Below are 12,130 nucleotides of genomic sequence, written 5' to 3' on the forward strand. Positions count from 1 at the left end.
TTCTAACTTACAACTTGGAAAATTGTAAGTACCTGGTGAGGATGGAAACTATCATTTAATTTTTGCAACAGCATATGACCATAGTACTTTAGCACATTTGTTGAAATTTCTGTTTTACTAAAAGTCTAAAAAAAAAATCAAGGCTGTAATTGTAGCTACATTTGTAACCTTGATATGCCTCCATTTTTTCCTTCTACTCAACTTTCTGTTAATATTTCTGCACTTAGCACCGTGTTAACAGCTGCTTTCTTTATATAATTTATACCCTACTTTTTATTAGCAGCTAAACTCATCACTATTTCAGTAACACAATATTATTTAGCTTGCATAATAATATAGTAACAGGCATAAATTAGCTTTATGATGATGCTGTAATTTATAGCAATGCACGCGATGCCTTCCAATCATCGTAAGAGCAGATTATTAAATGTATGAAAGCCAAATAAATCTGGCACTATGAAGCATTTGCGTCAAGAATATTCTTGTCGTCTTCAAAATAGATAGGTTGCTGTGGGTGATCATTTTTCTTACATTTCCATAACAGGGACTACGTGCGTTTTTCCCCTTTAATAATATGCCCTCACTGGTTGTTCTTACCTTTTTGGATTTTGAGGAAGGAGCAGTTGGTTTTTAAGACGGACCTCTTGGATGCAGTGGTTATGCTCATGCCCAGACACGTAGACGGTGACTTCATACTCATTTTTCAACGCACGTCCAGCGGCTGTCGTGCCTGTGAGAGAATGGATTGATGCACCTATCGCTGAGAAAAACGAGTCTGCCGCCGACCATAAACGCTCTTTTGCTCTTTTTACTTAGATTTCTGCATTTGCTTCAGGAAACGTGTCTTTGCCAGCACGCTGCTGTACTGTGCATGAGTTGCTGCTGTTGGTGCCGCTGCTGCTGAGGACATTTTTTTATTATTCTTTCTTCTTAGCAACGGTGCCACACTTACTGCTTTAAAGGGAAGAAAAGCTGTAATCAGATGAGGATGACGGACCCGCGATCGATTACAGGTTATTCTCTTTGCAGATATTTTTTTAAGCGATTAAACGGGGTATAATTGGCTTCCGTTAGGAAAACGGGGATGTGCATGTATTATTTGGATTACTGCAGACTGTGGAGGGTGTGGGGTTCTTAAATGGCTCATAATTGCTCAAAACCAGTCATGCATTATAATCTGTAGAACAAACAAACCAGTAAGCCTTTATGAAGGCTTTATCTTTCTAAAATGGGCCGTAAGGCAGCAACATATAGCAATAACTAATAGTTCCTTTGTATCTTTTTTTTATTTTTTAAGGAATAATGAAGACTCAGATGCTGAGATCATCATGTTCTCCTTCCATGTAGAGGAATATTGCTGAATCTGATGACAGTGGAATCCATGTAAGCGTCCAACAATACAATGAACAACACACTTTCACCATCAGACCTGGTGGATGTGCCAAGACAACAGAGCTTCAATGGCTCCGGAGGTATACAGACACCTTCAGGCTGGGCCGTGATCCACACTGCCACCTTGACCTTTTGCTCCCTGCTCCTCATCTTCATCTTTTTTATGGGCTCATATGGCAACCTTGTGGTGTTCCTGTCTTTTTTCGACCCGGCCTTTCGCAAGTTCCGCACCAACTTTGACTTTATGATCCTCAACCTGTCCTTCTGTGACCTGTTCATTTGCTGCGTGACGGCTCCCATGTTTGCACTGGTGCTATTTCTGGACGCCGGCGGAGCTGATGGTGTGTCAAAGAGCTTCTGCTTCGCCTTCCACCTGACCAGCTCGGGGTTCATCATCATGTCCCTGGAGACGGTGGCAGTGATTGCCCTGCACAGACTTCGCATGGTTTTGGGGCAGCAGCCTAACCGCACCGCCTCGTTCCTCTGCACACTGGCCCTCACCGCTCTCCTGTGGACATCCAGCTTCACCATGGCTGCTCTCCTGACCATGCGAGCGTACCCTCGCAGAGATGGGCCTTGCTTGCCGCACTTTGGACTGGGAAGTGGACAAGCCAGGGTTGTGCTGTATGTTTACCTGGCAGATTTTGCATTTTGCGTCGCTGTGGTGTCTGTGTCCTATCTCATGATTGCTAAGACACTAAGAAAAAATGCACAAGTAAGGAAATGTCCGATTATCAGTGTAGATGCCACATGCCCACCTCAGCCTGCACCTCTCATTGCAGCGGGCTTTGAGAACATGCAGTGTGCCGTTCAAGGCCCTCCTTTGTATCGCAACCAGACTTACAACAAACTGCAAAATGTACAGACACATGCATATGCAAACCGAATGAGCCAACCTATAGTCCCAGGAGCAGCCCAAGGAGCCACCTGCTGTCAGATAGTTTCTTCTGTCAACTTGGCCACAGCCAAAGACTCAAAGGCAGTTGTCACCTGCGTGGTGATTGTGTTCTCTGTCCTGCTTTGCTGCCTGCCGATGGGAGTTTCACTGGCGCAGGACGTTTTGTCGCCAAAAAGCAACTTTACACATTACCAGTTTGAACTGTGTGGTTTTGTGCTCATTTTCCTCAAGTCGGGCATCAACCCATTTGTGTACTCGCGCAATAGTGCAGGCCTTCGCCGCCGCGTGCTCTGCTGCATTCAGTGGGCCGCACTGGGTATTCTCTGTTGCAAGCAAAAGACTCGCCTCCATGCAATGGGGAAGGGCAGCCTGGAAGTCAATCGCAATAAGTCTTCCCATCATGAAACCAACTCAGCTTATGTGCTTTCGCCAAAGCCACCCAGGAGGCTAGTGGACCAGGCTTGTGGGCCCAGTCGCTCTAGAGATTGCGATAGTAGCCCAAGGGCCACAGGGGTGCGGAAACCTCGCCTCCCAAGCACTTCTACTCCAATGAATACCCGTATTGAGCCGTACTACAGTATTTACAACAGCAGTCCCTCTGCGGGACCCAGTTCCCCTACTAGCCTGCATCCTGTTAGCTCTCAGACATTTGCTTTTGTCAAGTCTTATGTAGCCATGCACTACCACACTCACCAAGATGCACTGCAAGACTTCGACAGCACCTCAGCACACCAGATTCCCATTCCTTCAGTTTGACCACAGAACGTTTTTGGGCAGTTTCACTATGGCTTTAAGTCTACTGTACATCTAAAGACAACATGGCTCTTTTAATGCATTGGAATCAGTAACTTTATTCACCTCTGCAGCTTGTCAAAAATCATAAGCTTTGTCCCTGACACAGTAAAGAAGAAACCACTTTATTAGGAAGTGTTGATCCCTTTTTTGGTTTTGCTCTCACAGACAGTTCCACAGAAATGTTGTGCACGCATGTGCTGTTAACCCACAAATCGAAAGGTTTTATTTCAATTATTGCCACGCACAGCAGCTAGTTGGACTGCTGCAATGCCAGGCTACCGAAAATACCCTGCACAAGCCCACACAACCGTCAGTGGCATGTTTTTGCACCTTGATGAACTTTTCGCTTCTTAAGAAAATGTATTTGTGAACCTCAGACTTTCTAACCCAATAAATGGTCAGCAAGTGCTTTGGATCTGTGGTATGATTTTTTTTTAAATACCCTTTTTATATGAATATGTCACTCATGATTCTAACCAGGTTTGGAAAAGATGCCCCTTTACTTAATTCTGTGGATTTCTCGATACTTTTATAGGACAGTAATGACAAGTTGCACTGTTAATATAGTTAACCACTAGACAGCGATGATTAAAAAAATCCTTTCTGATGTGCCCCCAAAGATCACAATAATGTAGTTTCATAAGTAAATATTACAATTCACAGAATACCAGCACCCTCTAGTGGTTTGTTATTTGCCATGAGAACCAAATTTTCCATAAATTAAGCCTGATGTGTGTTCTGATCTGGCATGCGTTTCCTTCCTTTATAAAGCGTGATTGAGGATCCTAAAAATGAGCTACACAACTTTGATATATTATCATTATTGAGTAATCTGTTTGTTAAGGTGATATTCCCGTGAAGCAATGAAACTCAACCAATGAACTCCCATGTCATTTTATTTTCTGCATCAAATGCATTGGTTTATGCCCCTTCATACAGCAGCAATAAGATTCCCCAGTGTGCATTTTTTTTATAAAACCACAGAATATCTTTGAACCAATATACATTCTGTACATTCTTCAAATGTTTCATTCAAACTTTTGCTGCTTATGCACATCACACTCTCATGCATAATTTACACTCATTCTGTAAATTGGCAACACATTCACTCTTCCTGCTGCAAAAGGATCCTAAACTTTTATTTTTTTTTAAATCTGCAAGCACAAGTAACCAGTCATCTTAAAATCTCACTCAAACACACTCTGAAATGCACAGTAGAGAAAATAAAACCACCATGAGCTGAGTTGATTCCCCTGAATGACAAAAAAAAAAATCCCCTGACTCATCAAATCTTGTTTTCAATTAATTAACTCTGAAGAGAAGCATAGATATGGAGTTCAGGCATTAAATCCGCTGCCCTTTGGTGAAGCATGAGCCCCTTTTCACTCATTAAAAGCCAGTTTAAGTCACATCGCGGGCTGCAGGCTGCGGGCCGCGTCTGCGCTGGGCCGGGGTTCCTGGGCAACATGGAGTCCAGCCTTACAATCAGATTCAACCACAGTTTTGGCTTTTAGTACAACATCCAAAGTCTCTACTTTCACCCAACAGGCCCCTGTTTAACAAAAGTCCTGTCGTTCTCCATGCCTCAACACCGTCACCGGATATTTTCAGCTTAACCGGGGATGGACAGAAGTCCGTGCTCATCAGCTGTGTCGAGAATTCTGCATATGACGGGGGACTCAACCTAAGCAAAGGATAAATAAAACAAATTAGATGTCAATCTGAGTGATGATGTAGCTTAGCAAACTTAACATATTAAAACTTGTACTCCCATTTATTTATTTATAGGATATTCCCAACCATTTTTAGCGACCAAAAATGCGATATCCATAATCAGAACATTGGTTTTTATTGCAAGCTCTGAATAAAACGTTAGCTGGCACTTTTTTCAAGTCCAGAAACTCCAGCCTCTTTTCTAGTTTACTATTTAGTAATTAATATCAATTGTTAGGGAACATCATACAGTGAATTCAAAAGTTACACTTAGCACCATAAAAAGTAGTGTGTAACCTTCACTAACCTAGCAAATGCATTACTTAGCCACCATTAATTGTGCTGAAAGAAAATTGCTTAATATTAACAGACAGATTAACAGCTTTTTGGAAACCTTAAGTCAAATCAAGGTATTTACATTTTCTGTTTTAGAAGTGTTACCCACCAGTAACAATGCATTCTACATTTGCAGTTTATATATATTTTACTGTTTTCCTCTTTATCAGTTAGTACTGTAAAGGATCTTTACACCCCACCCTTGTGATTTTATGTCCAGAACTTTGGGAACTATTGCACTAAATCTCCATCATTTCACAGATGCCTTTTAGATATTTCAGTCATTCTGCAACTTCTGAAGGAAAAAAAAAGACAATTCCAGCAAACCAGAGGATTAAGGATAATCCTATTGATGGGGATCCTAATGACCCACATGACAACCAGGAGAGTACAAACATGCTACATCACTTGTCATTGAGATACTAGCCAATCTACTTATCACATTGTGTTTTGTTAAGGCCCACAAGTTACTGTCACTTATATAAAACATGTTACCAATTATGTTCTCAATATAGCAACCAAACCTACCCCAAGCACATATTGACAAGTCTGAGGCTCCATCATGTAGACTGTGACAGCGTGGGGAGACTCAGATTCTTTACATCTGTCAGAGACAAATTATGAATTAATTCAAATATTAACATATTGGGTGACTTATGTTGATTTAAATTGATGTTACTCGTTCCTCCTATAGATTACTGACTCACTTGAGCTTTACAACAACCTGCCTGGGCTTTCCTGTCAGATCACATAAATCCCCGTGTCCATAAAAGTGGGAAACTACCCTATGATGGTGCAAAGAAAAGTGGGGGGGAAAAAGGAAAAAGGTTAACACTCAAAACACAGTAATTTGAATTCTGGTTCTTAGAGGAAATCCAAATTGCCTACTTGACTTTCTGTGCCCCATCTTCTTTGAGCTGGTAGGATCGGGCAACGTTCTTCCTCGCCCACTCAACGTGCTCCTCTGCATTCCAATTCCCCACCACGACGATGTTCTTCCCTTGTTCTTTGTCCTGAAACACAGATTTACAATACATCTGACAAAGAAAACTGACTTGAGAGGACTGTTGAAACCTTTGAAATACAAATGCATTGATCAAGCTAAGATTGACTTCTTGTTTTGTGATTTTGAAAAATGTAATTTTTTTGTCCTTCAAGAACAATAAGCCGGCGTACCCCTCCTCTCGCCTGAAATGTCCCGCTGGCGATAGGCACCAGCACCGATCCTGACCCCACTAGGGATGTAAGGATGTAAGAAAATGGATGGATGAAGGATATCGTCCTTCATCCACATAGCCACCGTGGCTGACTGATTGGTGCCTTCTTAGTCTAAATCCAGCTGATAAAGAAAAAACAACTTTGCTGTAACATATTCAGCCTTCCTGTTATCCGATTATACTTACACTCACTCCGTGATTGAACGAATCACAAATATGTCTCAAATGCTGTATAAAATCATTTCATTCTAATAAGCATCCCTGTTCTTCCTGTAACTTCCTTTTTAAACATGTCATTGATACTGAAGGTAGCTAACTTTGAGCCTTCTGTTTTAATTCAAGTCATCTTACCTCATGGTACTGATGGACATGTTTTCCATAACAGAATTCATATTTCCACCAGCCCACGCCCTGAAACACACACGAAGATAATCATAAATTACAGAGTAGTTTTAGAAATGATCTTTATGTGTTGCATGAAAACACGCCTCACCCCTTGCAGACAATACAAGCCACTGAGAAACTCCTTTATCAGCTGGTCGTCTGTCAAACGAGAGATGTGTGTCGTTCCCACCGTGACCTGAACCTGCCCCCCTACAGTCATGGGTTTGTGAGTGGAGGTGAAAGCTTCCTCTCTAACCGGTGACACTCCCTCCTGTGACAAAGACAAAACTCGATTAAACTCTGTACACAGGGGGCGCTGTTTTTATTGTACTTTTCTTTTATTCGCTCACCTCTCTGATGTCCGCATTGGTGCTGAAAGGTGGTTTAAGCAGCTCCTCTTGCTCTTTATCTAACTGCGTGAGCCTCTGGGGCTGCAGGGGGGAGCCCTCCAGAGCCCGGCAGAAGATGGCATTCACTGGGGAGGATTTGAATCTAAGGAACATCCATTGAGTTAAGAAACCATTTCATTCCAGAGAAACTCAACATGAAATACTCCTAGAATAGTTCTTTAGAGTCCTACCTGTATTTTGGGTGTGCGCACAGCAGAGGTGTCAACACCACGACCTCATATTCACAGGTGGTAACCTCGGCGATGGACAGAATCTCATGTTTGGCTTCTGGATGGCAGACGTACAACACGGAGGTGGAGCGTGGCAGGTTCTGCTTCAATGTACACGGAGTCCCGTATCCCATTTCCACTGAGTAGTATGGAGTCAGCTGACCTTCGATGTTTTTAGTGGGCACCTAAAGAGCAAATTTAAAATAAAATGGAAGAAACAGATGTGAACAACATCGGAATGGAAATTTAGTTTTATAAGGTAAAGTAAGGTAAGGCAATTTTATTTATATAGCACATTTTCTGCAACAAGGAATTAAAAGGAAATACAAGCAAAAATAACAAACCAAAGGAAAGGGCAAAAGAAGAAAAAGAATCTAATGTAACGTATGTAAACTAAGTGGAAGAACAGGAGTCTGAAAAGTAGTCTATATCCAAAAGTGTCCTCTGGGCTTCTGGTCTCTGCATCTAGATAGTGAGTACTCTACAATTTCTGAAAAAATAAGCTAAAGAGTGATTAATCTAATTCCTTTTCTGGGTTAAAATTGAGTACTCCACAGTTTCTAAAAAAATGAGCTAAGTTCTAAGTTTGTTCTTAATCCTTTTTGGGTTAAAAGTGAGTAGTCACAGTTTCTAACAAGTAGCAGTATAAAAGTAACTAAGCGGTGACTGTTTCTGTTTATTATTTCTGGATTCTAAGATCATAGTAATTCTAATTCTAAGCCTAAGTCATTTTCTGCTCTGTATAATATTCATCTAAATGGTGCGTACTCCACAATTTCTGATTTTACTAATAAACTAAAATAATCCTTTTATGGGTTAAATAGTGAGTACTCCACAGTTTCTAACAGGGTAAAAAAATAAAAAAAAGAGGAAAGGACACATTAGGGCACATGGCAACATTCAGACAAAACAAAGGGTTTAACAAAGACATGAGTGAAGGTGGTGACATCTCGGGGCCATGAAAATCCACGTTGCTCAGCCTCCCGGCAGAAGTGAGATAAGATGTTGTTATCAAGGCATGATGGCCCTGGGAGCGCTCAGCTCCACAGCTGCTTGGATAACAGGAGGGGGTGAGGTGGGAAGGAGCGTTATGTTTACATCTATTCAAGGAGATTGGAAATATGCAGCCCTTCCAAGGCAACACGGGAAAAGCCAATTCAGATACAGAATGTCTTAGTTCGGGTAGATTATAAATTTCAATCTTCCCTAAAGTCTCTCCGATACATCTCAGTTCCCAATTATCCAAATTAGTTTGGTCGTTCCACTGAGCCGAAACTAGCAACTTCTCCAAGATCGATTCCATCCCGTTAGTGAGTTTTGGAGTCCTCAGCTGGGCAGCAAGTCTCAGCAAGACTTGCATCCAACTTGCGTCTCTGTCCACACCAACAGTCTGAGTGTTCGCTAGTTCGGCGAAGTCCGTCACATATTTGTCGATAAGCCAGGTATCTGCAAGCTCCAAACAGCAGAAATCCTGTTATCATGAATAAATCCAGGGTGTATCCCGCCGGGTGTGTCCCCGCAGGACAAGAGGGCTCTCCTGTGCCCAGTCTTCTCGTCGAGAAAATTTGATCAATTGCATTGAGAGACCGGTTGACCAGATCCATAATTTGTAGATTTGGAAGACTTGCAGAAAAAGGCTCCAAAAATAGAGAGAAAGACAGGACAAAAAACAGAGCAAGCAGGGAAGGCATAGTCAGGGAGGGAGCAGAAGTAAGTAATTTACTTACTTCTATTTGTGAAGCTGTTTTAGCATTTTCTGTCTCTTCATCTTGATCTAAAATAAAAAATAAAAAACAAAAAAGGTCAGCCACAACTCGTACTCAAGTCAAAAATGAGAATGAGTTTCACTCTCATTTCACAAATCAAATAACAGAAATCGAGATGCAAAGTCACAATATACCCCACCTGTATCAGCTGACTGACTCCTCTGTTCCATATTCCCCAGGTAATACTCCTGAACACTGATCTTCTGTGGAAGCACACATGATAATTTTAGGATCCATGTGCCGGCTTCCCATTCATGTCATCTTATCGTTGATCTCTCAACCCACTCACCTGCCCCGTCTCCTTATCTTCATGGTACTGCCTGACATGCTTCCCGTGGCACACTTCATATGTCCAGTAAGACTCAATCTACGAGGTTGCATTAAAAATCAAGAGGCTTACATTTATCAAAGACTCCTCCCCCCAAACCCCCCAAAGAAGATTATTTTCCGTCATGGTCTGCTAACGTTGCATGAACTCTAACTGACGATGGTTTCAATTTCATGTCTCACCCGGTAGGAGCAGCTGCTTCGTTTGAACAGCGGCTCCAGAAGTTCTCCTGGACTGGGACCACCGTACCCCTTATCATCATCCTGAGACACCAACAATCAAATTAGACAAGCAACACAGCCACACGTTAAAGAGTGAGACATCAAATCATTAAAAGGTTTCTATGTTATATCGGTGCAAAATGAATGCAGCTACACAGATCTTTTGTGCCGTAGTTTTATGCAATTTATACTTTTAGTATCTAACTTTCAACTCCGCTATTTCATCTATATTTGTCCTAACGTAAATAATTTTAATTGAATACTTGAAAATAAAACTTTCACTATGATGGAGCTGTAGATTTAAACTTTTTTCATGCTTTTTAGATCTTTATCTTTCACTTTGTAAAAGTTGTTTCTTTTTATTACTTTCTGTTTTTGTCGTGTTTAAAGTTTTCTGTAGTTTCTTGCTTCTGTACAACGCTCTGGGAATATAGACGGTGTTTCTATTGATTGGTTGCTTTAGATCAAATCTCCTCAGTTACAACAGACAACTAACTCACAGTGCATAGTGGAAGAATAAGTATTGAGACTTCACTCTTCAGTACTTAATGTGTGTGTGTGATCAAATAAGTCACAGAACTGTTACCAGATTGGTTTGGTGGACATAATGAAAAGCTTTATGCTTATAAAAGTGTCTTAAGATCAGCAAAACTTCCACAATTAAATAGTTTATGCCACATGGGTGGTTCATTAATTTATCTATTGAAGTAAGGAAGCGTTACTTCCGACGATTAAATATAAAAAGATGAAGGGTGAAGATGAAGGGTTTACACCCTGAAGTTGAACCAAACAACACCTAGTATTGCTCACCTCTTCCCCATTTGACAGTGAAGGCAACAAGCATTTGTACTTCTCCTTTTCGGTAGTTGTCATGATGACGAAGTCATCTTCACTGTAAAGTGCACCTGAAGTTGGCTGCAAAACGGTAAAAAAAAAAAAAAAAAAAAAAGAATCACAATAACGTTTGGGATACGAAAAGAGGACCTTAACGTTGTAGCTTAGGCTTCCTTCAAAAATAAACTAGTAACGTTCGTGTATGATCAGGTTCTTACAGTTTAAAAAAAAAGAATGTGATATGAAGCAAGTAGGAAGCCTACCAGTCTGAATTCAGCACCCGGCCAGGTTATTTTAAAAGGAATCTCATCAGTAAATGAGGGATACCCCCCTCTGTTTGCAGAGACGCCGCTGCAGACCCCCAATAGTCCTCCAAAAAGGACCAACATCAGCCCAGCCATCGTCTCTCCTGCCCGGCTGCTTAGTTCCTGCAGCCCCCTCCGCATGTTCGCTGAAAGCCTCTTTACCGCCCACTCGCTGCTGTATAAATCACTTAAAAGATACTTCGGTTTGGCACACGTAAGGAATAACAGTGGGAGGCGGATGTCAACACTACGCCAAACACAGGAAGTGACCTGTATGGGTGCCACGTCGTTTTCCGTCTTTGCGTTTAGCACAGTAACAACACTGCCCTCTGGTGGCAAAAAAGTAGGAGCTTGAATAAATAAATACCCGGAAGTTAAAGTGCGTTTATTGGATCGTATTCATGAAATAAATACAAATAAAATTAAATAATCATGTTTTATATGTACACAGCTGTACTTTACACGATGTGTGCGTTTATAGGTACAGTATAAATAAAGTTTTATAAAGAAATAAAGAGTGAAAAGCAAGCTTTTCGGGGCTTAATAAACGAGAAAACTTACAGATGCACAAAGGTTCAGATGATTTGGAGACTTCACGGTGTCATATTTTAATGACCATTTTAAAATGTAATTTATAAGTGGAAAAAGAAAAGAGCTCAATAGCTGAGCTCTGCCTCCTATTGGAAAGATATCGAAATGCACGTTCTGATCTGAAGTCAGAGAGATAATTAATTGAAAGGGGTGAGTTTAAGAACAAGTCAAGCTGACACAGAACTGAAGAAGGTATCATCTGAAATTCTTCTATTTTCCACCAAGTTTGTTGATTGATTGCAGTGTTGTCATGCATTCTCTCCCTCCATACCACGATGGTGGCCGCTACCATGTACCCAACACACGAGGACAATTAAATCGCCTCCAGTTCTAAAACTGTTAGACCTTTAAAAAAATGTGGGGTTCTCATTGAGCTGGTTGCAAACGTGCTCTCAGAAGTGGTGAAAACGGTGTGTACGATTTGAAAGCAACATTTTTTGACCAGATGGTGGAGCTGTTGAGGCAAGGATGTGAATCAAGAGAGCCAGGAGGAAAGGTAAAGGAAAAAAAAAAAAAAGATTACAGCAAAGATTCTGAAACAAAGAGGGAAAGGACTTAGAAAAGAGTGGGATACGGAGACATGGAAGAGGACATTTAACAAGATCATTCATCCTTTGCTAAAACTCAGAATTACATTAGATAGATAGATAGATAGATAGATAGATAGATAGATAGATAGATAGATAGATAGATAGATAGATAGATAGATAGATAGATAGATAGATAGATAG

At 41.1% G+C, this 12,130-nt stretch overlaps 2 protein-coding genes across 2 annotated transcripts; one reads left to right on the forward strand and one right to left on the reverse strand.

Annotated features, from left to right (window-relative positions):
• Window positions 1–27: 27 nt before the first annotated feature.
• On the forward strand, window positions 28–3,500 carry gpr75 (G protein-coupled receptor 75). The gene is made up of 2 exons (XM_008429892.2): window positions 28–1,013; window positions 1,298–3,500. The coding sequence occupies exon 2, from the start codon at window positions 1,403–1,405 to the stop codon at window positions 3,044–3,046; it is 1,644 nt and encodes a 547-aa protein (XP_008428114.1). The 5' UTR covers window positions 28–1,013; window positions 1,298–1,402; the 3' UTR covers window positions 3,047–3,500.
• A 463-nt stretch (window positions 3,501–3,963) lies between these two features.
• On the reverse strand, window positions 3,964–11,092 carry erlec1 (endoplasmic reticulum lectin 1). The gene is made up of 14 exons (XM_008429893.1): window positions 10,767–11,092; window positions 10,480–10,584; window positions 9,631–9,711; window positions 9,410–9,487; window positions 9,260–9,323; window positions 9,082–9,128; window positions 7,316–7,539; window positions 7,086–7,227; window positions 6,845–7,006; window positions 6,703–6,762; window positions 6,023–6,147; window positions 5,842–5,919; window positions 5,663–5,738; window positions 3,964–4,769 (listed from the first exon to the last, which is right to left on the reverse strand). The coding sequence occupies exons 1-14, from the start codon at window positions 10,947–10,949 to the stop codon at window positions 4,698–4,700; spliced, it is 1,497 nt and encodes a 498-aa protein (XP_008428115.1). The 5' UTR covers window positions 10,950–11,092; the 3' UTR covers window positions 3,964–4,697.
• Window positions 11,093–12,130: the final 1,038 nt, after the last annotated feature.

The sequence above is a fragment of the Poecilia reticulata genome, linkage group LG15 (genome assembly GCF_000633615.1).
Source record: "Poecilia reticulata strain Guanapo linkage group LG15, Guppy_female_1.0+MT, whole genome shotgun sequence".
NCBI classification, from domain to species: Eukaryota; Metazoa; Chordata; class Actinopteri; order Cyprinodontiformes; family Poeciliidae; genus Poecilia; species Poecilia reticulata.

What these genes read in the sequence shown, in the direction of transcription:
- gpr75 (XM_008429892.2), top strand. Translation starts at nt 1,403, where the DNA reads ATGAACAACACACTTTCACCATCAGACCTGGTGGATGTGCCAAGACAA.
- erlec1 (XM_008429893.1), bottom strand. Translation starts at nt 10,949, where the DNA reads ATGCGGAGGGGGCTGCAGGAACTAAGCAGCCGGGCAGGAGAGACGATG. An exon ending in CGGGTGCTGAATTCAGACTG is followed by an intron (nt 10,585 to 10,766) that starts GTAGGCTTCCTA and finishes ACCGTTTTGCAG; the next exon opens with CCAACTTCAGGTGCACTTTA. An exon ending in GAAGCAGCTGCTCCTACCGG is followed by an intron (nt 9,488 to 9,630) that starts GTGAGACATGAA and finishes GCAACCTCGTAG; the next exon opens with ATTGAGTCTTACTGGACATA.